Genomic DNA, 26,487 nt, shown 5'->3' with positions numbered 1-26,487 from the left:
TTCTCTACTGCAGTGAGCACACACGCAAACACACACACACACACACACACACACACACGAGCATACACGCAAACACACACGAGCACACATGCAAACACACATGAGCACACACGCAAACACACATACATATGCACAAATACACAAATATAAACACATACACACATACATACATACATACACATATATAAACACACATATAAACATACACAAACACACACACACACATGAGCATACACGCAAACACATACATACACACAAATACACAAATATAAACACATACACATACATACATATATATAAACACACACATATAAACACACACAAACACACACACACGAGCACACGCGCAAACACACATGAGCACACACGCAAACACACATGAGCACACACGCAAACACACATACATATGCACAAATACACAAATATAAACACATACACACATACATACATACATACACATATATAAACACACACATATAAACATACACAAACACACATACACACACACATGAGCATACACGCAAACACATACATACACACAAATACACAAATATAAACACATACACATACATACATATATATAAACACACACATATAAACACACAGACACACATACACATATAAGCACACACACAAACACACATACATACACACAAATATAAACACACACATACACATATATAAACACACACACATAGAAACACATACATATATAAACACACACAAACACACATACACATACAAATATATAAACACACACATATAAACACACACAAACACACATATACACACATATAAACATATACACATACATACATACACATATATAAACACACACATATAAACACATACATATATAAACACACACAAACACACATACATATATATAAGCACACATACAAACACATACATACACACACAAATATAAGCACACACAAATATAAGCACACACACACACATATATAAACACACACACACACACACACACACACACACACAGGCACACACACTCTGCTCTGCCATGGAGCCATACCTCTCTAGTCTAAATCCCTGAGGGCTTCTCTTGATGTTAGTAACCACTGTGGAACATAACCCTCTGCCTCTCTTCCTCCTGGGCCCCCTCTGTGGACACTCGTAGACTCTTGCTCAGGTAGAAGGGCCACACTGCCGTTATAGCCTGGCGATTTCCCAACTCTGAGAACTTTCTCTCGCAGCAAAGCTCTGTTGCCCTTTGTTTCCCTTTGAACATTTCAAAGCACAGTTTGAACACAGGAAATTCTTCAACACGGTTGCACCCGCGATTTCAACACAGCAGTATACAAATATGCACTGACTTCCAGCCCAACAAACTGGCATTCTGGCTCCTTGGAAGAGGAGGGTTGGTATTGTCAAGAGGAAACTTGGATTCTGAAACTCATGTGGAGGGTGCAAGGACCCCTGAGAAGCTGAGCCAGAGACGTGGGCTCTCTCCCACCAAGAAATCCACATTTCAGGCCTTAAGGCTTCATCGGAATTCTTTTCAGAAATAAACTTCAGATTCTAACCAAATCTTATTGTCAGAAACCCACGTGGGAACTGTGGCCGAGGCCCCTCTAGAGTTTAATGGCCATTCATTCCCCAGCCCCATCCCCAAGGGGCCTTAGAGCCAATGAATTGTAATTTCAGATGGCACAAACATTAGCTCGTGTTGTGTACTGGCCACAGGCTCTGGAGCCCAGGGCCTTCCAGGTGTTTCTTCTCTTTGAGCTTTGTTTCTTCATCCTGTCCTGGTATTTGTGACATTCCTCCTTCCAGAGCTCATAAGACTCAGGCTGTTTTGTTGGCTGAGTAAACATCCCATCCCGGGGGCCCCTTTCTCACCCGATTCTGGCATCCACCCCCCCCCCCCAGTGGGTAGAAGGGGTTTTCTGCTCCGGGACAGAATAGGTCTCAACAGTGCTTAGTCCCACAGTCTGTGGGAGTCTGTCCCTCTTCGAAGTTGACAGCATTGCAGAATTCCCTGGGGTCCAGTAATGCAAACTCTTATTAGCCAATGGTGTTGTTGCAATAAAGAAAAAATAAAAACCTCCCCACTGCAATGTCCTGGTCCCAGGCTATAATGTTACCCTTAATTCCCACTGGATCTTTACACTTTTATTACAGTTGAACACACGTTTCTCGTTAGTACCCTGGGTGATACGGGGTGGGGGGATCGGAATACTGGAAATTAGGTGGAATAGGTACCAGATGTTTGTGTCAGTTTGCTTGTCATTGGGGTTTAAGATGTTTGCAGATCACACTGAGTGGGTGTGAAAACAGCTCTCTGTACCCTCCTCCAAACAATACCCTTCCCTCTGTGTGTGATTAGAGTTACGTGAGGTGGGACAGCAATGATTGCTTTGGGGGGGCAGGTAGAGTAAATGTGTGTGCAGCAAACACATGTGTTCCCCAAAAGCTACATCTGCAGTCTATCAAGGCTGGGCACTGGCCCTCCGCCAGCATTGACGCAGGGGTCCTGTAACTCGGGCTGGCGTTCTGGGTGCAGCTAAGGCGTATAACGAAGGGTTAAGCCTACTTGCATGTTCCTCTGTGAGTAGAACTGGGGATTTAGATGTTGGTGGTGTACTCAGATCTTACGTAGTTTCCCATGTGCCCAGATAATCGATCGCTAACTGAAAAGACCAGGAGGAGATTTGGTCAAAGGAGGAAGGAGCTAGTAGTCCCTTCCTCGATGAGCGCCCGGGGTCTTTTAAGCTAGCTGATGACAAGTGTGAACTGAGCAGTTTGGTGGTTTTGTTTTTGTTTTTGTTTTTGTTTACCGATTTTTGTCATTTTTCTCTTACGAGCTATGGATGCATGCTTGTGCTTGGTCTGTGTGTCTGTTGGCTGAGTCCTCTGTGAAAGACCTTTGAGGCGCAAAGCAGAAGTAGGTGGTGTGTTGTCGTGGGAGGGGCTGGGCCTAGAGGCTGAGGCAAACCCTTTCCCCCTGCTGCTATTGGCTGGTGGACTGTGACGTTTGGCCAGAAAAGCACCCTCCCTGTGCCCAGCTCCGTCACTCTCCAATCAGAATTTTAGCTGCGCTGTCCCAGTTGAATTGCAAGGATGAGAAACAATACGCATGGGACATGTGGCCTAGAGCCAGTGCATGCCATAGGAGAGCTCCTTGTGAGACCTGTCACACAAGGTGGGCAGCACTGGACACTAAGTGCCTCACAGTGTTGCCTTGGGCGGGGGGAGTGCTCTGTGACAGATTTGGTGATGGTCCTGTCAGTGTGACTGTGGTGTGCACAGCCTCAGGGCAGGAGAGGAGAGGTGCATTCAGACAGGATGCGGTGTCCAGTAAGATTTGAGGAGGCCGGAGTTCCTAAAGACCCAACAGAGAAGGATCAACTCAGCTTATCCTTGGAGACCACAGGAAATTTAGATATTTGGGGGCGGGCAGGGCAGGAGGGATGGCTCAGGGCAGAGCGTGCAGCAGATAGCAGAATCAGCAGAAATGTCCAGTTGGGAAGGCACAGGTGTGGAATGGCCCCGGAGGGGATCTCTGAATGCATTGCTGCCAGGGACTTGGCGTCTTGTAACATTTTACTTACAGTGGAATAAATAAGATGTATTCTACCCACTTAAAAAAGCATCTGTAACGTGATTCTAAATACAAAATAGTAGGGTGAGGGTGGTGGCCTGTTTGCTTTTTCGTATGTTTGTTTGTTTGTTTATAAGAGGCACTTTTGTGTTATAGCCAAGGCTGGCCTGGGAATTGCTGTGTAACCAAGGATTGCTATAGCTGGAGTTTCTTTCTGGCCTGGTCCCACAGCCGATTAGCCCCAAATAAACACGCAAAGTTTTATATTAATTTAAAATCTGTTGGCCAATGGCTAGGGCTTCTTACTGGCTTGCTCTCTCTTAATTATTAACCCATAATGCTAATCTATGTATTTCTATATGGCCTATCTTACCAGAGAACACCTGGCATGTCCTATAGTCCCAGTCTCTACATGGCATCTCTTTCTGGCCTCTCTCTGCCTTCCTCTCCACAGCCTTCTCCTGGTCTGGTAACCCTGCCTACGATTCCTGCCTGACTGCTGGCCAATCAGTGTGTTATTCTTCAACCAGTAAGAGAAACATATATACATAAGGACATCCCCCATCAGATTACCTTAAGTATCTGATCCTCCTGCCTCTGTTTCCTGAGTGCAGGGATTACAGGAGGGAACCACCAAGCCTGATTTATGCCCAACATATCTTGTGTTCTAGGCAAGCTTTTATATCAAGACAAGTCCCGGACCCTTTTCTGCTTTTTTTTTTTTTTTTTTTTTTTGGTAAAAAGTAGTACATGTGTTTATGAATGCAGAGAACAGCGATCTGTGTCCGTGTCGCCTCTCAAGGTGATGAAGGAGCCTTTCTCTCGCTCACTGGTCTCTGGTTACAGGGACAAGGTTGTACAGGAAGAGAAGGGCTATGGGCTTCCAGCTGTGGCCACAAACGAAACCTCTGGCTGCGAAGACGCTCCACAGCTTACAGTGCACCACAGAGCTTCAGAGCGTGTTTGCCTGGTGGCTGGAGGTGTTGCATCCCAGTCAGGGTGACCAGAGACGAGACCTTCACCATGCCACTCCCCCCCAGACACATGTGGCGGGGTCCCCTGGAGTGGAGGCTGCTCTGAACGTAGCCAGGCGCCGCAGTGTGGGGGCACGTTGACGGAAGTTTCTGTCCAGCCGGGTCCTGCCGCCCTTCAGTCCCAAATAAACACGCAGAGGATTATATTAATTATAAAGTGTTTGGCCGATGGCTCGGGTTTCTTATTGGCTATCTCTCTCTTAATTATTAGCCCGTTTCTATTAATCCGTGCATCTCCATGTGGTCTTGGGCTTACCGGGCAATGCCTGGCGTCCTGTCTTCCCGGTAGCTACATGGCATCTCTCTAGCCTCACTCTCTCTGTTCCTCTGACTATGGTTCTCCTAGCCTGGGAGCCCCTGCGTAGCGGCATCCTGCCTGTCCATTGGCCCAAACAGCTTTATTTGTCAACCAATAAGAGAAACATACATTCATGGGATACAGGACACCCCCTACCTGGGGCACACTGAAGGGAGGACCCCGTATATCGCGTGTGCGTTCCAGTCGCCAGGAAGGAGGAAGACAGGGGACACCTCTCCTGCCTTTTGTAAGAAGCTCTGCATAGTCACGTGGCCATGCATAGCAGAGAATGGGGTTGGGACGAGGCAGGCTTCATCTGGGATGATCATGTGCCTAACAGTTTGAGAAAGAACAGCTGGTGTTGGGAGGCCGCTGGCAGGCTTGTGCCGGAGCCAGAATGGCTAAAACATAGTAAGCGAGAGGTGGGGGGTGAGGCTGGGCTATACTGCCGGGCCAGGTCTGGGCAGGCGTCGTAAGCCGTGGGGTGTTTTGGGGCTCCAGCTGGGGAGTGAGAATCCAGAGAGTCCTTTTAGAAACGGCACCACCACACGTATGGTTTTGAAATCTTTGTTTTCTTTTCACCTTCTCTCGGGGTTTTGGTTTAGCCCCTAGGACACACTGTGCTCTTCTGCACACTAACCCAACTATTTCTCTATGGTGAATCCCTGGAGGAAAGTCGCTGGGTCAGAGGAAATGGCTTTTGCTCTCTCACCCAGGCTGTGGTTTCTGGAGGTGGTCCTGCCTTACAGTTGTGTGTGTGTGTGTGTGTGTGTGTGTTTTAATAAGCATCCCCTCCTCCCTCTCAACCTTTTAAATAAATGGAACATTTCAACAAGAAAAGATGCTGAAACCCTGTTTGCTGCTCAGTCAGATTCCACAATTAGCCTTCTGCAATAGTTTGCTTTATCAGATTTACACGAGTCTGTCCGTCAAGACGTCTTCATTTTGGACTCGTTTCAGAGAAAGTCACAAACCTCAGGATCCTTTACCGCCTACGCCTAGGATGGCTCTTATTTATTTCTGCTTGTTTTATTTCCCGCGGACTGTGTGGGCACAGCTCCGCCTTGCTCCTCAGACTGCTGTCTGCCAGGGGCAGGTCCTCTTCTGAGGCCTCAGGTGACCTCAGACTACACACGTAGCGTGTTGAGCCCTCTTTTGTTTTAGAGGCAGATGCTGTGTAGCACCTAGCATTGCCCAGCAGAGTGGGAGCCAGATTAACAGGGCTGGTTTTGTTACTACATTTACTATGTCTGTCTGGCGGTACGTTGAGTTGTTGAAGGCACTGTTTTATACAATCTCTAAGAGGTGCTGGCTTTGTTTTCGTGTGGATGTCTCTCTCCGCCTTGTGTTTTGAGTCAGGGTCTCTCGCTGAGCCTGGAACTCACTGATCAGCTGGGTGGGTTGGCCAGTGAGCTCCGAGGATTGGCTTGGCTCACCTTACCCCGTAGCCGCGGTTATACTTGCTACCGCTGTGCGGCTTTTATGTGGGTGTTTGGGGGATCAGGACCCTGGGGGGGGAAACAGGCACTATACCAACCGAGCCATCTCCCCCAGCCTTCCTATGCTTTGCGGCGGTGGCGGTGGCGGATGATTTCTCACACACACACACACTATTTGTACCCTTTGCTTGATCTCTAGCATACGCTTAGTCATATGCTGCGGATTTCTGTTTTTATTTTTATTTTTTTCATGAACTTGTAGGGAGAAACGTACCACAAGCAACTGCAGAAACTGCGGTGTGCAGAGAACCCTCTATACCGTGCCGGTCAATTTTCTGTTGCCGGGACAAAACAGCTGAGGTGACTGAGGGTGGAAGAAAGGTTGGCTTCCCACGCAGCCTTTCAGGGCTTTCCGCCGTGGTCACTCACCTCCGTCCTTTGGGGTCTGTAAGGACACAGTATGTCACCGTGCAAGCTTGCGGTAGAGGGAACCGCTCACCTCAGGGTGGCCCTGGAGGCAAGCAGAGAGAAGGAAGGTGCTGGAAGTCCATTGCCCCCTTCAGGGTCTCGATCGACTTCTGTGCACTTACGCCCGTCTCCTAAAAGATGTGGTCACTGCTCCATAGCGGCTCAGGGGACAACAACTGTGCCAGAACCCAGGCCTTGAGAGCGCATCTAAGAACCAGAATACAGCAGCGAGTGTGCTTAGACACGAACTGCAGCGGGACCTCAGAAAGGGCAGCCATCCTGCTGCGTGGTTCGCAGACCGTGAGCATCTTCCCTTGGACCTCCGGCTGGAGCTGTACCCCAAGCAAGAGCAGTCAGCTCCTCCCGGGAGACCCCGAGCGTGAGGACGGGCATTAGAGAGGGAAGGCACGCTGAGCCGATTGCAGGCCCCTATGTGGATGTGTTTTAGGTCAAATGACAGACCATACTTTTATTGTGTCTTAACGTGTGATCGCTGTAATTTCATGGCAGGAGGCTCTGAAACCAGCTTGGTCCCCAAGTATAGTAGCTATCACGTATCATTGATGTCCCAAGAAGCAGGGGAGACGGACTTTCTCTGGGGCTCTCCCACAGACTCACCCCCTGCTATTGCTGTCCCAGCCTCTTCCCTCACCACCTCCTGATGTCTCTGAGAGCGGCTGGGCACCGGGCGGCAGTGAGAGTGGCAGTGGTCATTTGAAAAGGCGCGTGCTTCGTTTTCAGACCAGATTGCCATTATCAACCTAGAGAGTTTCTGTGGGTCCTGAAACAGACGTGGCCCAGTAGGTGGGGTACCTGTTTATGACATAGCATTGGGGTACAGCGATAGCTAGTCCAGAATCTTAAATGGCGTTTGAGACTGAGTCTGCAGCTCTAAAGGATGTGTTTGTTATTTGGAAGGCAGGGGGAACTCACCGGAATGCGCCCAGGACTTTGATCTGGGTCCCCTTAGAAAAGGCTGACGCTTAGGGGTGCCCTGTGCTCACAGGAGGCCTCGTCGGAGTGGCCTGTGATGTATGTGTGAGGGTGAAGAGTCCCAGGGACCCTTCCCTCTGCCTTCTGAAGAGCCTTTGGGGATAAACACAGACTACATAGGAGAGCAAGAATAGGAATTTATTGTGAAAGAGAAAAATTCACAGGAATATGATAAGTCAAAAATCCAGAAACATCTGCTCCAGTTTGGAGGGAGGGGGACTGCGGGTGTGGGAAATCCGAGGGTTTAAAGGTGGTTTTGGGGAGAACACAGTGGGCTTGGAGAACAGGAGTGGCAGAGGACAGATATACGGGAGCGACAAAGGCTTGCACATGGTTCTCTCTGGAGTATTGAGTGGGACACGGAGCGTGAGAAACATGTGTGTCCAGGTACGTCGACACACCGTTCTCTCAGCCTGCCGTGAGCTCAGTCGGTGGAAGCCCTGGGGCGTGACCAGAGGTGACTGTTTTCTTCTTTGGGTTCCAGACTTCAAACCCACACAAAGGGCACCAGGGGGAAGCCTCCTCAGCTAACATACCAAGATGGTGCATTTGGGTGGTGACAGTTCCTGGGCCCCCTTAGCATCTGGTCTCCTTCTCCCAGATGTCTATCAATGTGGGGTGAAGCTGACAAGTTGTGGAATTTGTAGCTCATATCGCTGTAGCAACCTCTTCCTCATTAGTTCACTGTGGTTAATCCCTGCAGGCAAAGGGGTGGCGGGGGGGGAGAGGGGAAAGGGATAGAGGGGTGAGGAAGAGAGGGAAGGAGAGAGAGACAAAGACAAAGAAAAAGAGACAGACACTCACACTGACACTCACACACACACACACACACAGAATATATGAATGAATGTATATGTATGAATCTCTAGGCCAGGCTGCAGAGTGGGGGATCCTGAGAGCCTGGCGATGAACATGAATAATCGTAGCCACCAGGGAGGTTAACGGGGGTATTGTTGACTGGCTGCAGCAAGGGTACACACCTGTAGTCACCGTGGTAAATGAAGCAGACGGTGTGGGCAGATAAATCATGGGGGACTGAGGTGGGGTGGCAGAGGAGTACCCCCTTCAACTTGGGGGCGGGGTTACGGTGGAAGCGTTTGGGTGACTTGAGGCAAGCTTCTGCACAGACCCCGGAGTTGAGGATCTCCACGCGGTATCTGGTGCTCTTCAAGCAAGCTGGTGTTGCTGGAGACAGTTAGGAGACTAGAACCAGCAGAGCCTGACTGCGTGCCCTGCGAAGGGGCTGGGTGGGGCTTTGCTCAGCAGTACTCAGAGGTCGGGGCGTGCCTGCAGACGGGGAGGGTGAGCGTCTACCTGTGGAACAGCTGTAGAGTTGGTCTCCCTGGGTTAGAAGGACCACCTTGCTATAGAGAGACTGGAGAGGTTGAGGGGTACAACCTTCCTAATTTGGGGAGGGGGCAGTTGGGAAATCGAGGTGGAGAAGAGTGGTTGGCTAGAGGAGCAGAAAATGAGGACGCAGGAACTAAATATGCCCAGGGTCCTACTTTTCCTGCTCGTAACTCTGCTCATATTGTGGCCACTGAGGGAGGGTTCTCCTGACCTTTGCCCCAAACTTTGCCACACAGGTCTGGCTCCGAATTTCTCTTCTCACACGTGCTTTTGTTTTGTATTGTTCATAAATTTGTTTTATTTCCCCTAGTAAAGGGAAGCTCTTAAAAGGCATCAGACTATTTGGGGGAGTGTGTGTGTGCAGTGCAGTTTTAGATATTTAAGATTATTTATTCCAGCTACCTCAGGTTGTCTTCCAAGAGAGGAAGTAAAAGCACACATGTCAAGCGGAAGGTATCCTTCACCCAAAGGGATACATTGGTGACCCGTGAGCCTAAAGAGAATTTAGAAATCAGACACACATCGAAATTACAAGCAAAAAATGAAGAAGATGGGGATTTCGGGTGTCGAGACTAGCTTTTTTAATCTTTGAGATCCGAAAACAACTTAGCCAGTTAAGCAGGGAATCCGCCACCCAGAGCTCATGTCTGTGATTATGTCCACAGGTCCAGAGCCCGGCACCCAGTGTGAGCTGTCACCGATCAATGCCTCTCATCCCGTCCAGGCCTTGATGGAGAGCTTCACCGTTCTGTCTGGCTGTGCCAGCAGAGGCACAGCTGGGCTGCCGCAGGAGGTCCATGTCCTAAACCTCCGCACTGCAGACCAGGGAGCAGGCCAGCCGCAGAGGGAGGTAAGTGCGGGGTGGTTGAAAGTGTCTTCTTTGCTTCCGTCTTGGGTTCTGGGGAATCAGAACTCTCAAGCCTTTCCATGAAAGTAATCCTACCTGCCGTGCCATCTTCGTTGGCCCCATGTACCTACGACTTCAAACTGTGTTTCCATCCCTAGACATGGCCCTCCTTTCCCCTTGCCTTGCTTCGTCTTAGGGACGAGTTGCTCCTGAAAGATGAGTCAGGGAAAACTCCAGAACAGAGGGGTCAGGACCCCGAGGGCAGTTCCTCATTGTGGCTGAGGTATCTTCTCCAAGATGGCGGTCTTGGCGGTGATGGGTAAGATAGCGTAGCAAGTTCATGACTATTCAGTGTTTGCTCTGGGCTTAGCGCTGTTGAAGACCGTGCTGCACACTGGCTTGGGGGTCCCTTTGTCACGTTCATTTTGCAGGTCAGGAAACAGGTGTGAGGACATGAGTTTCGGGGTGAATGACCCCTTCCTTCCCCGTGATAGCTTAGAACGTGGATGAGTGGTCTCCTTGTAACTTTTAACAGGATGGATATTTTTTCCCCACAAAAATAACACACAGCTATCATTCTTTCTGTTTTTTTAGTTTATGTGTCAGCAGTGTTATCAGGCAAGGATTATCTCTCTAGGGAAGAAAAAAAAACAATCACAGTAATTCCTAATGAAGCTGGAGTTTAGGAAGATGACTGAAAAATGGAATTTTCCTTTCAGCTTTCTCTTGGTCAGAAAAGTGAGTTTCCACGGGCATTTGTCGGTGTGCCTTCTGGGCTCTGTGGGGGTAGCGCAGGCGCAGAGCCTCCCCTAGGAAAAACAGAACCGACTCCTTGCCTTCTGGGGTCTGGGGGACAGAGGGGTAGCGCAGGCGTGGAGTTCCACCAGGAAAAACAGAGCTGACTTAATCTGATGAAAGTGTGCAGGGTTGGCTCATTTCAAAGTCGGGGCATCCAGCCCTTTCCAGCTCCGGTGGAAATTATTGTCAACCCTCTTGGTGGCTTGCCATTGTGGCTGTAGCACATTTTTCAGGTCAGATTTCTTTATCCCAGTAATATGTCTTTAATTCTCAACGTACGTGGGAGAGTTTGTGGTGGGAGTGAAGCAGGGTGTGTGTGGGGGGGGAGAAATACAGCCCCTGTGCGGCATTGCTGACTCCAGCAGTTCCTCAGAGAAGCAATTACTCATTTTATATATGCTCCTCTCAGGAGGGACCGAGGAGGAAAAAGAAAGTCCGGGCTTGCTGCAGGAACGTCAACAACCAAACATTCTTAGTGTTAAATTGTGCAGTACTGCTGCGGACTCTGAGAATGGGTTTCATGAGATTGCCACGGCAGACGGGAAACGGACTTCAGGGAGGGACATTCCAGGACATGGCAGTGTAGGGGGGGTGTGGGTAGCTAGGGGCCTGGCTCGGCCAGTGAGAGGGGCTCTACTGGGCAGCCCCAACACGATGCCCCGGCCTGGTCTGTGTAGTCAGTGCATGTACTTAAGAGGCCTTTCTGCCACTAGGCCTCTGAGGTTGGAAATTGCACTATTGCCTTCCTTGGAGACCCCAAGGGTTAGGTGGCTGTAGTTCAAGCCTCCTTGCGGACGTGATGTTAGGAACCTCGGGCACACCATCTGGGCTCTGCAGAGCCGACATGTAGTAGACCTTGGAGTCCTTTTACATGCACACGGGAGAACTGAGGATGTCGCCAGGCAGAAGGGGGAGGAGGTTGCTGATTGGCAAGGGTTAGGCTGGAGAAGTGCTAAACTCTCCTCCCTACCTCATGGATGGCTGGAGACAATGTTCCTGCCTGTGGGGATGGTTTTGAAGTAGGGTTACCCAGTCCATGCCTTAGCAGTTCTGCTCCGGGAGATACACACAACCGAAGTGGTGCCTGTAAAAAAAAATCTCCAGTGCTACTCGTAACACTTAAAATTCAGAAACATCTTGAATGGCCATCATCTGAGGAGTGAGTGGGTTAAATGTGGTATATCGGTGCACCGGAAGGTTATTGGACAATAAAAGACACACACACACACACACAGAGTTATGGGTGCACCCCCACAGGGCCGATGAAACTTAAAGCACTATGCTAAAAAAAAATGAGACAGACACACACCCAACTGTGCACGATATAACTGCGTTTAAATGAAGCGCACAGAGCACACAGATACAGAGAGGCAAAAAGTTAAACGAGTGTTTGCTTAGGGCCCCATGGGAAAAGAGGTGTGGGCTGACCACTGTCTGTACTGTGGGCCAGTAGGGGCGGAGGATAAAAACATTCTAAGATTAAGCCGAGGTGATGGTTGCACAGCCTGGCAACTATACTAAACTATACTAAAAATTGTCGGGTTATGATTCAAATTTGGCGGTACATGAATTCTATCTCTTTTTTTTTTAAGTTCTTTGACTTCACAGTTGTTCTAGTTAGCTCATGAAGTCAACTTTGACCAATTCCACACACCTCTTTTTTTAAGGATCAGAATTGCTTCATCTTTCAACCTAAATTCCATTCCTTTCCTTGTCCTGTTGTTACTCTCACTGGATAGCTTGATTTTTGTAGCCATGGCTTGGCTTGGGCTATGTGAACTGTAATGGCAGTCCTGTTTGGATGCCCTGTGTAGGAAGGACCAGAGGTAGGTAGACTTCGTGTAAAGTCTACACCAAACATTTAAGTCAAGTATTTTTCAAGTTTAAAAAAAAAAGGAAAAAAAAAGACATGCCTTTGCTTACAAACTAGTCAAAGAATTGCTGCCGTGCCCCACGCCCATCTGAGCGAATCTTGTCTACGGCCGTTCTTCCCTCTGAGAAAAATCTGGCCGTCCATGGCCGTGCTTTCCTGATGTTACTCTTGAGGGGATTATGAAGCCAACCCTATTTGCCATCAGCTTATTAGGGGGTGCAGGGCCAGCGCCAGGGCTACCCCTTCTCTAACATTTGACCAAGCCCCTACCTTCCTGGAGGTCCTTCCTGTGCTTCGTCTGAGGCCAGGTGTCCTGTTCTCCTCAGAAGCAGTGGTGACAAGAGTCTCTGTCCCTGGAAGCGGTCAGCTGCAGGCCGACAGGATTGGAGGCATAACAGCCCTTGTTTTATGCCCAGGTTGGGTAAACAGCCCCAGGGGCCCAAGGGGAACAGTGCCTGCTGCAATCTGCAGGGCTGTCCTGTCTCCACAGAGGCCGTTGCTCTCACTGGTTCTCTGCTGGCATGAGAGTGGGGAAGCTAGGTCTAGAATTAGGTTTGTTTTTGTTTTTATTTTTTCAATCTGGGACCATACCTCTCAGGTGTAATCACAGGCTTTGGGAAATAGCAGCCTGGATAGAAGTGGACAGGAAACTGACCAAAAGGGAGGGGTGAGGCCCAAGGCCCCGAGATAGCAGATTGTTTAGTCACTGAGTATGTGCTACCACTTTCTTTGCTTTGATTAAAAGCATGGTCATTATCAGCCATCGTCACCTGTATGTGGGCCGGCCGAGGTGGGTGTTGAGGCATAGTAGCATCTTACCCCTCCTCCTTCAGTGAGGGGACCAATCATCTTACCCTGCCGCCTTCAGTGAGGGGCCACATGTTCCTGGAAGCCAGAGGAGAAGTGTAGAGTCAGTTCCCATCTTCCATCTTCGCCGACAGCGAAGGAGAGACTGTGCTTTTTCTGGGGGGGAGGTGACTGAACTCCTACCTCCTAGTGTTGTGATCACACGCGTGTAGTGTACTAGAGTGTCGTGATCACACGCGTGTACCACCGCGTTCCGCGTATGTGCTTCTGGTTCTGGGGTTTGAATCCAGGGCTTCATGGATTCTTCCCAGGCACTCTGACTCAGCCCACAAAGGACTGCCTGTCAGTGGGTATCTGCCAGGCTGCTGGGCTAGAGTGAGGATCAGAGTCTTCAACGCTGTGAGCAAGGGGACCAGGTTTAAAATCTCCACCTGTCAGAAAGCCCATCACCCCTCATAGTCTGACATATCTGCCTCATTCCAAAGGAGGATTTGTGGGGAGCTCCCAACAGCAGCCACATCAACTTTGAAAGCAGACAGATGCTCAAAGTGCGGAGAGAAGTTTGCTGACTACGTGGGTTCCCGTGCTTGCTATGATGGAGGTCATGTTAATCACACACATGGCTCTACGCTGTATGTCAACCGTGCCTTCCTTGGCTCTTCTGTGGGCAAGAGAAAGGGGAAGAAGGAAAGACCCTAAGATATGTTGCTGGCATTTGAACAGCTTCCTTATCCCCAGACAATGGTAACGGCAGCTCTGTGGTACCAGCCGCAGTGAGTGTCCCTTGCCAGACACACACAGACACCCTGGGCAGCCTGAAAGGGAGGCTTGGCTGTCTGTTTTAGTGGCGGTTTTCGTCTGGGCTTTTGGAGGTCATGCAACCAGTGGGTGGGTGGGTGGGTCCTGCTGCCTCTGAGCAGTGTCTGGTCGTCTTTAAGCTCTCTACCTGCTTTAAATGGCCTCTCATAAACTCTCACTTTTATCCCAGACCAAGTGAGCTCTGCCAGTTAATCAGAGGAGGTGACTCTCCCAGGGAGGTGCTCAAGCGTGTCACAGGAGGTCCCTGTTCTTGGGTTGTTGTCACTACTGTTCTGATTCCCTCGGGGTTTCACAGTGGCATGGCGGTTGGTCTCCCGTGTGGCAGGATCTCTTCTTTTGTGTGCGTTAGGATTCGCAGAGCAAATGCCAGCAGTTATAAAACACAGGGCTCAACCTCAGCAGCCGTTGCTGGGCTCACACGGAACACCCCTGCCGAGGGGCTTTCGTCTTGTTTCCAGCCACCCGTCCCTCCTGGAAGCTTTCTGTGGCTTTCATTAACATCACTAGATGCCACCTGAGAGCTGGTGCGTCTCGCAACTACGTCTGTTTGGGGGGAGCTGGCAAATTAAGAGACTCCCCCCCACGGTGAAGTAAGACCCATTCTGATTTTACATCTTTTGGATTGCTCCATGTAACCACCTGCTGCTGGAATATCTTGCCCCTTCTTATTCACCTGCCTGCCTGCCTGCCTGTCAGTCAGTCTGTCTGTCTGTCTGTCTGTCTGTCTGTCTGTCTGTCTGTCTGCCTGTCTGCTTGCCTGCCTGCCTGCCTGCCTGCCTGTCTGTCTGCCTGCCTGTCTGTCTGTCTGCCTGTCTGCCTGTCTGCCTGCCTGCCTGCCTGCTTGTCTGCCTGTCTGCCTGCCTGCCTGCCTGCCTACCTGTCTGCCTGCCTGTCTGCCTGCCTGCCTGTCTGCCTGCCTGCCTGCCTGTTTGCCTGCCTACCTGTCTGTCTGCCTGTCTGCCTGTCTGCCTGCCTGCCTGTCTGCCTGTCTGCCTGTCTGCCTGTCTGCCTGTCTGCCTGCCTGCCTGCCTGCTTGCCTGTCTGCCTGCCTGCCTGTCTGTCTGTCTGTCTGTCTGTCTGTCTGTCTGTCTGCCTGCCTGCCTGCCTGCCTGTCTGCCTGTCAGTCTGCCTGTCAGTCTGCCTGCCTGCCTGCCTGCCTGTCTGTCTGTCTGTCTGCCTGCCTGCCTGCCTGCCTGTCAGTCTGCCTGTCTGCCTGCCTGCCTGTCTGTCTGTCTGTCTGACTGTCTTTCCTTCTATTGCTGTGATATTAACACACGAACATCTTTTTTTCCTTTTCTCCCTTACCCTTTAAAAGTCAGCCACAGCAATACTCAGAGAGGGAGGAAAGGACAATGTGTCTTGCCTGGACCCATCTCAAATAAAAAAAAAAAAAAGAAAAGAAAAGAGCAGGCATGCCACTTCAAGACTAGGTGTTTGGAAAACTCAACAGGGCAGAGCCTCACTTACACTAGCAGCATTTCTTCCCTGAGGGGGGAGTTTGTTCTGTGGTTCACCACACATGGCCTCCCAACGTGATTCCTATGAATATGTAGAAGGAAACAAGCCCACAACCCCAAGGGGTTACTGGCATTCATGGCATCGTACATGCAGCCTGCAAGCATATAGACACTGATGAAATTTGGCTTCTTTCTTAAAAAAAAAATATATATATATATATATATATATATATATATTTCCCCAGATCTCTCCCTCTCCCCTCCCTGTTAGTCCCCCACCTCCAGTCGTATGTTCCAGTAGAAATGACTTCCTTTCCTTCTAAGGGAGCTGACCTGACCCACGTGGGACCACAGGCCTAGGAAGAGGAACAGGGTGGGAGACAGCCAGGCAGGGCTGTCGTAAGAGACAGAGCTGGCACCGTCTGACCTTTTCAGGGATGGTTTCTAACAAGTTGGGGCAAGAGATGTGTGACCTGAAACTACAGCGAACTCTCAACTAAGAACGTCCAAAACCGATTTTGGAAATCTGAATTCAAAATTCATAGGTACTAGTCAACAGCAGGCTTGGCGCCAAAACCAAACCAAAGAAAAACGAAAAAAACAAAAAACCAAACCAGGACACACACTGAGCAGAGAAGTTACACCTCCTACCAGGACTTGGGCTGGTTACATAGTTTAAACCCTAACCCTAACCCCTGTTATTTCCAACAGGACTCTCTACATGAAGTAAATTTTCCTATCAGAGCTCAGATTAGACCCCTGCCCTAGCCGGGGAATTGAGCCAGATACTCTGCCACTTTAGTGTGAGGTAATGCTGGGTTGTGTCCCTACGCTGCCTGGAAGCTGGTGGTTTGGAAGAAAAACCAAACAACGGTGTTCCTACTGCCTCCCTTTGTCCCCCTCAGGAGGGAAAAAAAGAGACTATCATTGACCCCTTTAGAATCTGCCCAGCGACAGTATTTCCCAACCGGTGTGGTGTTTATCTTCCATGGAGATTAGGGTCACATCTTTGATCTGTGCTGTCACTGTCATGATCACTGCTCTTGACTCTTAAAACCTCCTGGACTCTTGTTAGAACATGTTTCTATACGAGTGCCCTCCACATTTCGAAATGCGATTTATTTTCCCTGCTAGCATTTTTTTAACAGCGTACGAGAAGCCGCAGAATCGTGCAAGGAGCAGGCCTGTCAATCAGCCAGCCCGAGCCCCCAACTAGGCCAGTTGGGCAGATGCCCAGTGTGTACCTGCCCAGCATCCAGTCACACACCTTATCTGCTCTTGACATTTTGTTTGAGAATAAAGGAAAATTTACTACCGATATTTTTGCTTTAAGGCTCAAATTCCGCAGCCGTGTTTATCATATTACCTTCCATCCTTCCTTCCCTTGACTGTGTTTCTGAAATATCTCTGTATACATTAGAGATACTTATTTTACTTTTTTTTTGTCCCCCACTTTGAAGAGGCCCATGTGAACTCAGCCCCATTGTCTGTAGGCAATGTCTTGTTCCTCCAACCCCTTCTCCCCCTCTCTCTGTGGTGGGATATTAGTTTAAGATGTGTTACATTTGTTTATGCCATGGAACATTTGTCTAATGATGCAAAGATACATTGATTGCCCTCTTATATGTTGCATCTGTTTGGCTTTGTGAAACTGTGTTTCTTCCCCTGCCTAAAATGCCTGATTGGTCTCATAAAGAGCTGAATGGCCAATAGGTAGGAAGGAGAAAGGACAGGCAGGGCTGGCAGGCAGGGAGAATAAATAGGAGGAGAAATCTAGGCTCAAGAGAAGAGCCAGGAGTGAGAAAAAGCAGAAGCCACCCAGCCACACAGCCAGCCATGGAATAAGAAGGAAAGAAAGTTATATAGAATAGAGAAAGGAAAAGAGCCCAGAGGCAAAAAGTAGACAGGATTATTTACGTTAAGAAAAGATGGCTAGAGATAAGCCAAGCTAAAGCCAGGCATTCTTAAGTAAGAATGCATCTCTGAGTGTTTACTTGGGAGCCGCATGGGGAGCCCCCAAAGTGTAAAGAGTTAAGAAAAACAACAACTACACCTCTCCTTGCTGAACTCCTGACAGCGAACATCTGGGTGTCCTTCTGCCCTCCCTGCTGCCTGACTTTTTGATCTGTGCTCTCAGCTCTGGTTGTCATGCGCGGTGCTCTTTGACCAGCACATGGGATGGTGGGACAGGGAAGGGACCCTCAAGTCGCCTCCAGAGGGGGGCCAGACTCACCGGTGAACTCACTGTCCCACAGGAACTGTCGAGCTCGCGGCCACTCCACCCCATCCGGTCCTGCTGGAGAGCTCTCCTCACACTCCACTCCTCGCCCGCCTTTGCTACCTCTTTCCCGGCACTGCCATCTTGGTTTCCAAACACCGTTAGCCCGGCTTCCTTGGTGTCTGCTCTTCCGTGTCCTTGGGGGTTCAGTTCTTTGCCTCTCAGAGGTTCCAGACTGAGCAGCTGTTGGCCTTGCTTTCCTCTGTCTGCTGTTCCCGCCGGGGGTGGGGCTGGGGTGGGGGTGGCTTATCCGTGGCCCCGAGAACTTGGATTGTCACCTCCGCCCCCCCGCCTCTGATTCCTGAAACTTGGTGGGCCTCTAGGACGCTTCCTCACCTGACTTCAAACTCCTGGGTCCCAGAGATGCAGAGTGGCCCGTGTCGATTAAAGAAGTCCCAGGTCTGGCACGTTCCGAGTGAGCGTGGGCTCCTGGGAGACTGCTTAATTCCCCAAGCCTGACTTCTTCCCTAGGACGCAGAGGCGAGGGTAGCCCTTGACTGAGAGGTACTCTGTGCACTTTGAGCTGGCTTGTTTGCCTGTCAATCATCAAATGACATTATTTTTTTAAAAAATTATCTCCAAAGTGGGGGCTGGAGAGATGGCTCAGTGGTTAAGAGCAGTGACTGCGCTTTGAGAGGACCCAGGTTCAATTCCCAGAGCCCACGTGGTGGCTCGCAACGGTCTGTAACTACAACTTCACACAGGCATGCATGCCTGCGAAACACCAATGCACATAAAATAAAAATAAGTAAAAATTAAAAAAATGACCTCTGAAGTAGAATGGCAGAGACTTCCTCAGCCAGGTCTCCTGACTCCTCCCCTTCCTGGTGCCACCAGTGTCGTCACCACGCCATCTAAAATCTGAGTCATCTTAGATTTACCTATCCTTTACAAACCCTGTATCTGGCCAGTCACCAAGTTTTATCTCCATTTCCTCCGCCGTTGCCCTGGGATTTCTCTGTTCCTCTCCACTCACCGTGTGGCCTCCTTGGTCAGTCTCCTGGGGCAGCCATCTTCAGCTTCAGGCCCTTATTGCTTCCCTCTAGCTTGGGAACGGCTTCATCAATCCAATCTCCCACAAATAATGCTCTCAGAACTCGTTTGTTTACTTAATGCACAGACCTGTCTTGCGTTAGTTACTAGGTAAACACTGCTAGGTTCTTGCTCATCTCCATGCCTCCAGAACCTGCTTGGAATTAAAAGACTAAATTTAACCCAACACAGCAAAACAGTGTCACTTAAGACGTTAACGGGATTTTGCAGAAACCCAGGAAGGGAATGGAGTGTAGGTGAGAGGAGGGTTCCCAGAAGACAAAGTGTTGCTGGTGGTTTCTTTCCTACCCGCCAGGTCCACTGCCCTCGAGCCCCAAATAAGCACACAGGGACTTATATTAATTATTAAACTGTTGGCTGATGACTAGGGCTTTTACTGGCTAGTTCCGTCTTAATTATTAACCTGTTTCTATTAACCTAAGTATTTCCACATGGTCTTATCTTATGGGAGAAGGGGTCCGGACCTGTTATCCTTCCTCCACTACATGGCAACTGCCCTTGGCGGGCTCTCTCTGCCTACCTTTCCCAGAATTCTCCTCATCCTAGTCCCGCCTATCTTCCTACCTCATTGGCCAGGCAGTGTTTTATTCATCAATCAATAAGAGAAGCATATGTACAGAAGGCCATCCCCCCATCAACAGAGTGTTTGGCGGAAGGCTTAGAAGTTGACACTTGGCACTTGGCAGAGGACAGGGGCCTCTGTATCTCAGAGGGAAGATTGGAAACCACACACACGAAAGAAAGGTCTTTGGGGTGTGTGTGTGTGTGTGTGTGTGTGTGTGTGTGCACGTGCGTGTTGTGGCTGTAGAACGTCATCCTCAGACCAAGTCCTGCCTGCTGCTTTATTTACTTTTAAATAACTCTGTTGAGAGATAAATTTATGTGCACACGTTTCACCCATTTAAAGTTAACAAGTCGGTGGTTTTAGTGTATTCACAGAGGTACACAATAATTGGTTGCATCTGTTAAGAATGACTGCCAGTTTGACGTGATTTAGCGTCACTACCAAAACAAATCTCCGGATCCTTCCATGAGGGATTATCGAGACTAGTTAATTGAGTGGAAGGCTTCACCTAAATGTGGGTGCTACCGTTCATTCCAGGGGCTGGAGTCCTGGAGAATGGGAGCTAGGTACAAAAACCTCCATTGCCATCTGCTTCCTGACCTGGGATTCGGTGTGACCAGCTCTGCATGGTTCTGCTGTCATGCATTATGGACTGCCCCCCCCAATGTAAGCCACAGTAAGCCCCTCCTTCCTTATGTCACTTTTGGCAGGTGTTTAAGCCACAGCAAGTACCTGATACAGCCCTATAATCTAATCCCACATTTTCATTCCCTCCACCCAAAGAAAACTCGTCACTGCCTCATTTTTGTGTTTTCCTTGCCCAGGCTAACATCGGCTCATCTACTTTCTTCCTAGATTTGTCTGTTCTGGACAATTACATCCGTGGAATCGTGTAGCAGGGTGATTTCTGTGGCCGGATTCTTCCACTTAGCATAATGCACTTGATATTCACATGTTTTTAAATGTGTATCTGCTATTTTTTTTAATTCCTGAGTGGCATTCGAGTGTATGGGGGATACCACAATTTGTTTATCGGTTAATCAGTCTGATGTCTGTTTTTGTGAACAAAGTTTTATTAGGGCACACCCATCCCCATTTGTTTACATACTTGTCTATGGCTGTTTTGATATGATGCCGGGAGTTGGAGGCTGCGTAAGAGAAACAATTTGGCTTTTGAAGCCTTAAATGGTTACTGTCATCGGTTGTTTGTAGCAATAGCTTGCCAACCCTGGGATAGAAGATTGGGATAATAGTGGGGTCGGATTGGGGCTAAAAAAAAAAATGGAAGATGAGATTGGAATGGCTATATAAATAAGGGTTTGGACATAGTCACATGGATCAATGTGTGGTTTTGTGTAACCCCATATATCCTTGGTGATACTTCAGAGTGTGTATTTCAAGACTTTCCCCTATGTTTGGTTACATGTACCTGTAGACCCAGCTACTTGGTTGAAACAGGAGAATCACCCAAGCCCAGGAGTTTAGAGCTACTACGTTGGTCAGCATAATTAGACACTGTTTATTTAAAAATATAAAAAGACACTTGGCAGAGCCTCCGTTTTGACTCACCAGCTAAATCCATTGCTCTATACCTTTGTTTTTATGCGATTTTTTAAAAGATTCATTGTGTGTGCATGTGAGCGTGTGTGAGTGTATGTGAGTGTGTGTGTGTGCATGTGTGCATGTGCACACGAGTTCAGGTGCCTGAGGAAGCCAGGTGAGGGTGTTGAATCCTTTGAAACCGGAGTTACAGGTGGTTGTGAGCTGCCATGTGTGGGTGCAGGGACCGAACCCGAGGTATCTCAAGAGCAGTTAAGTGCTCTTAACCACTGAATCATCTCTCCAGCCCCCCTCATAGTATTTACTTCTGAATAATGTCTATTAATCCTGGGTACTCAACCACTAAGTGGACTTCCTAAGGATGGGAGCCAGGTCTTGGGACCCTTTTGCCGTAGGCCGGCTGGTCTTCACGTGGCAAGGCGACAGTATTTGTAAGTTCACTGTGTGCCTTAAGCTACTCCATTCCACAGTGCATGCTAGCATGAGTTGCGTGGTGCCAATGGATTTGAGTTGGGTGCCCCCACACGCTCCCTTTCATATTACTGCTCTCGTATATTTTCCCTAATTAAATTTCATCTCATTCACCTCATCATTTACCCTAGAGTCTGCAGGTCTCTGCTCAGTCTCTCCACGGCCCATCTCTAAATCCCTGTTCTCCTTTTCTCTCTGGGGTTTAGTCCTTGGCTAGTAAACTAGTTTAGTCTTTCACTCAGCTGCACAGAAAGCTGTAAATGGTTTTGTTTTTTTTTTTAACTCCATGCTGCTCCTCCCCTGGGTAAACTCATTTGATCTGAGCCTGGTTTGAAGTTGGGCCATGTAGAATGATCTGTCCCCATGATGGCGTGGCGACTCCCAGCCAATTCTTAATGTTGCTAAACTTAGATCGATTCTGATTCCTCCAGCAGAGTGTTTTATTCTACTGTGTCTTCTTAAATAACTAATAACTTGATTTTTTTTATTTGGTTTTCTTGCTTGGTGACTACTTAAAATAACCCTGCCGATATAGTAATTTGTTCCTTGTTGGATGTGGCTGGCTCTTCCTTTGTTTACTCTGGACTCCAGTCTTTGTAGCTTGTTTTCTAAGGCAGCTCAGAAGTTGGATTTGGCAGTGTCTTCAAGCTTTACCCACCAGAGCCCTACAGGAAGTTGTGTGTCGGCCAGAAGAGTCTATTTACTTCGAGCATGGTGTCCAGCAGAAGCAAGCCATTTATGATGGGTCTGGTCTTAAAGATGCAGGAAGCTCCACTCTTGTGTTTGGAAGGCCAGCGGGGCTGACCTCCGCTGCACTCATGTGCCCTGGCTTTTCCTTCCAGTATACCCGGGCATTGCAGCTAGACCTCGGGCTAATCCAAGGAACTTCTTCCTCCCATGGACGCTTAGGCTTTGTCCGGAAGACTTGGATACTAAGAAGTGGCTCAAAAGGTGGCTTTTGAAATAGAGCCGCCTTTTGTAAGGATTCCCTGTCGATGAGGATTCTATGGAACTGTGTTGAAATGCCTCTGGCACTTAGTCCTTGGCTGAGTCCCCTCCTTTTACCATGACCCTGACAACAGTGCTCTAGAGGAAAGCCATTTCCAGTCCAAACCCGAAAGCCCTTCAGCTGAATGGAGAGCATGTCTCTCTGTTTGGAGGTGAAGGGGGAGGGGAGGCAAAGGGAGGGGGAGGGAGCCTCTGTGGGTAGATCTGGCTCCTTTTGAAGAGAGAAAGAAACAAAAGGAGATGTTCATGCGGCTGGAAGCCAATGCCAAAGGCAGCATCAGGACCCAGGATCACTGCACAGCCTCCTGTACATAGTAACATAATTTCTACTTGTCGTGCGTGTACACACACCAGATCCCTCGTGGGTTTCCTCTGCCTAGCCTTGGGCCTGCCACAGGGTCAGTACTCAGTGCTGTGTGCTGGCATAAGTGATAGTGACTAAGAGAGGACCCTCTGAGGTGAGTGTGGGCGTCACTTAAGTTATGCCCAGGTGCTTTAGGAGAGCAGAGTGAAGAGGTACAGCGGCCGCTGAGGTCTGAGAAATGAAGGGTAGAGACAGGGAAGGGCGTATTGTGCTCCTCAGAGGTCTCCATGCCCCCAGAGGTATTTTAATCATCTACCATTGTTGTTGGTTTTGGTGAAGTGGGAGTTGAGATCTCTTGCCTATGACAACTCTAACAGAGCAGTGACTTTATTGAAGACTTAAGTTTAACATTTCATTAAGTCCAAAACAATACTTTGTAACACTCTGTCCTATTATGTTCCCTCAGCCTCAAGTGTTACTGTATAGCAACAATGTTGTCTTGGGTGTGTGTCCAGGAGTTTCTAAAGGTATAGACAAAGCAGGTGAGTTAGATAGGTTTTGTCAGGGTGCACATGCATTGGTGTGAGGCCTTTGGGTTCACTCCTTCTCTTGCCTTATTAGTTTAATTTCCTTTTAAAATAAAATAATAAAGTACTGTATGGAGCAGGGGAGGATGGGTTGACTCCTTCTCTTACCTTATTAGTTTAATTTCTTTTTAAAATAAAATAAAGTACTGTATGGGGCAGGGGAGGATGGTGTGGGTGTTGGCATGGGTGGAGGTCAGAGAACAACTTTTGGGAGTCTGTCCTCTTCTTCTACTGTGGGCTCTGGGGACTTTCAAATCGAGTGCTTCTAACAGCTGAGCAATGGTGACAGCCAGGGTTACTCTTGTTGCTAGGTGTGACAAAACACCCAAATGATACCTCTTCTGGAAAGAAGGCCAACCCTGTGCCAGGGAAGCCATCGCAGTGGGAGCCACTTCTGGCTGGGTGTCTGGTGCCTATGGCTGATTACTCCCATCTTGAGTGACTGAGCAGCAGAGAGCCAATCAGCAGTGAGGCGGTGGGGTTGGATTGTGCAACTTCAAGACCCATCCCCTGCAGCTAGGCCCCACCTCCCATAGGTTCCCAACTCCCCAAACAGCACCACCAGCTGGACCTCAAATGTTCCACACGTGAACCTGTGGGGTCAGCATCCTGCAGAGGGCTCCAGAGCTGGCCCCTTCCTGCAGTCTGTCTGTTGTTCGTGCACGTGTGGCTCTTGGTTTTCATTTCCTGCTTTCACGGTTTTGGAGTCCAATCCCCGCCCTGCTCCCTCCCCCATCCCCGCAATGAATTCATGTTAGGATAGCGAGACTCTAAATGAAACAGTAAGAGCACCACCGTGAACCAGTACTTTTCTGAAAGGATCTTGTTCTTTTTTTAGTGCTGTTAAAGATCTAATTCTCAGTGTTTTAACTGGAAGCTGTTCAGATTTCCCAAATCATAAAATCTTTCAAAGCCTGCTCTAATTTACATTTTATTGATTCAGCTTTCTTCATATTTGCATCTTGAGAAGCCCAGCTTGTTTTCGCATGCGGGGAAGTGACTTGTGTTTGCTAGAGACCAGAGCGATAAAGGAACCCACGACTTGCCGTGAGCTGCATAGGTGTGTTGTTGGAGCAACACACAAGGGTGATCTCGAGTCCAATTTTGCCGAGTGTTCTCCTATATGCTTCCCAAATGCTTTTCCTGGCTTGGTACCGTGACAGTGCATATGCTCCACATGTGTTTCCTATTTTTTATGACTCATACTTACGGTACTCATAAAGATTTCTTCTTTATCTTGGCTCTGAGTAATGAGCCCAGCTTGTGCACTTCCAGCAGAGATGTGGGCTGAGGACTTTTGCATGTAAACCCCGCCAGAGGCCCCTTGAAGGCACAGCTTGAGAGTGTGGTGCAGTTGTCCCTAGGTCCTGGGCTCTGCTCCCTGCACAATTCAGAAACTCTGGGGGTCTTTTTTGTTGTTGTGGTGGTGGTGGTGGTGGTTAGTTCACTGAACTTTTGTTTTCTAGATTCCCCACCCCCACCCCCTATTTTTGCCAGGCAGTTTGCTGCTAATGAGTGAGGCCACCCCAGGGTGTGGTAACTGTGGCAAAGGGTTCGGTGGAAGGAAGAAATGGAAGCAATTAACCAAAATGACATTTATAATCTGTGGCCACAAACACACACGTTAGGGGGGTGTTCTTCTTGCGTATAGAGAAATGTTTGGATCTGAGACACAGGTGGCTTTAGTCTGCTCAAAAGAACCTCAGATAAGATGACAGCTGAAGGAAGGACAGCAGTGTGTGTGTGTGTGAGCGTGTGAGCACGTGCCTGTGCATGTATACACTCACGCACCTGTAGCTCTGCATGTGTGTTACCCTAATGTAAAAAAAAAGCTTTATGTCCCTGCTGCAGGAGCCAAATTGCTCCATAGAAATAATGTACAAGGTCAGTGCTTCTAGGAATTCCCCTCATGTTGCTTCCTGACAGATATTTAATATTTCTCTAGCAAGCACATGAGTTACTGTGTGTTGTGATTGGCATGCCAGGTTTCAGAATTAAGAGAACTTATGGGAGATCAAATCCTCATGCAGGAAAGAAAAATGTCTTGTTAACTATTCACACTATGGATTTTATCTGTTTCTTTCTAACGGTGCCACACCTCCAGAGATATGCTTATGTTCAAACCCCCCAAAACGTGAATGCTGCCTTTTACAGAGAGTCTCCCAGATGTGATGAAGAACCTTCCAATGGGGGATGTTATCTGCCTGTCCCAAGTGCAGCCACCAATTTCCTTGTAAGCCTTGATGACATAGCCAGAAGAGGGAAGGTCAGTGTGACTCTGGAGACAGGGACTAGAGGGATGGGGGGGTCGCAAACCAGAGAATACCAGCAGCATTGAAGAACAGGAAGAGGCCGGCGGAAACTTGTCTCCTAGAGCCCACAAAAAAATGAGTGCATCTCTGGAGACACCTAGATTTGGGCCCAGCAATACTGATTTTGGAATTCTGGCCTTCAAAACAGAGAGAGAATAAATTTCTGTTGTTTAAGTCACCACATTTTTGGTTTCTTGTTACAGCAACCACATGAAATGTATATTGTACCTAATTTGGAGAGTTATTCTGAATTCTACACAGCCCTGTTGTCTCAAATCTGTTCCCTCCATGTGTTTCCCATCTCTGAAATGAGTGAAGTCATGAAAACACCAAGCCCCTGTGTTCTCTCTCACTTCCAGGTTTTCTCAATATCTTATCCATGAGAATCTATTCTGAATCCATCAGCTTTCACCCCCTACCTGTGGTTGGAACCACCACATTTTTATATCTGAACCGCAGCAGCCTTCTAATCCAGCCTTTTGAGAATCCAGGGTCTAGGGTAGAGGGCTCACATTGGGAGCTGGGTGTCTTGCTTTGGCCCAAGTTACTTCTCTCTGCCTCATTTCCTGGGGGGGGAGGTAACGATATCATCTGCTTCATAAGG

General features: G+C 48.7%; 1 protein-coding gene across 3 annotated transcripts in view; it reads left to right on the top strand.

Annotated features, from left to right (window-relative positions):
• Tgfbr3 (transforming growth factor beta receptor 3) overlaps positions 1-26,487 on the top strand; it is a 184,042-nt gene that overhangs the window by 63,960 nt on the left and 93,595 nt on the right. For all 3 annotated transcript variants that reach the window (XM_040733617.1, XM_040733616.1, XM_040733618.1), the window contains one exon: positions 9,810-9,994. In XM_040733617.1, coding sequence (XP_040589551.1) covers positions 9,810-9,994 — 185 coding nt within the window. The remainder of the gene's footprint in view (positions 1-9,809; positions 9,995-26,487) is intronic.

This window comes from Mesocricetus auratus, unplaced genomic scaffold, assembly GCF_017639785.1.
Source record: "Mesocricetus auratus isolate SY011 unplaced genomic scaffold, BCM_Maur_2.0 Super-Scaffold_100031, whole genome shotgun sequence".
Lineage (NCBI taxonomy): Eukaryota > Metazoa > Chordata > Mammalia > Rodentia > Cricetidae > Mesocricetus > Mesocricetus auratus.
This window is presented reverse-complemented; position numbering and strand designations above follow the sequence as displayed.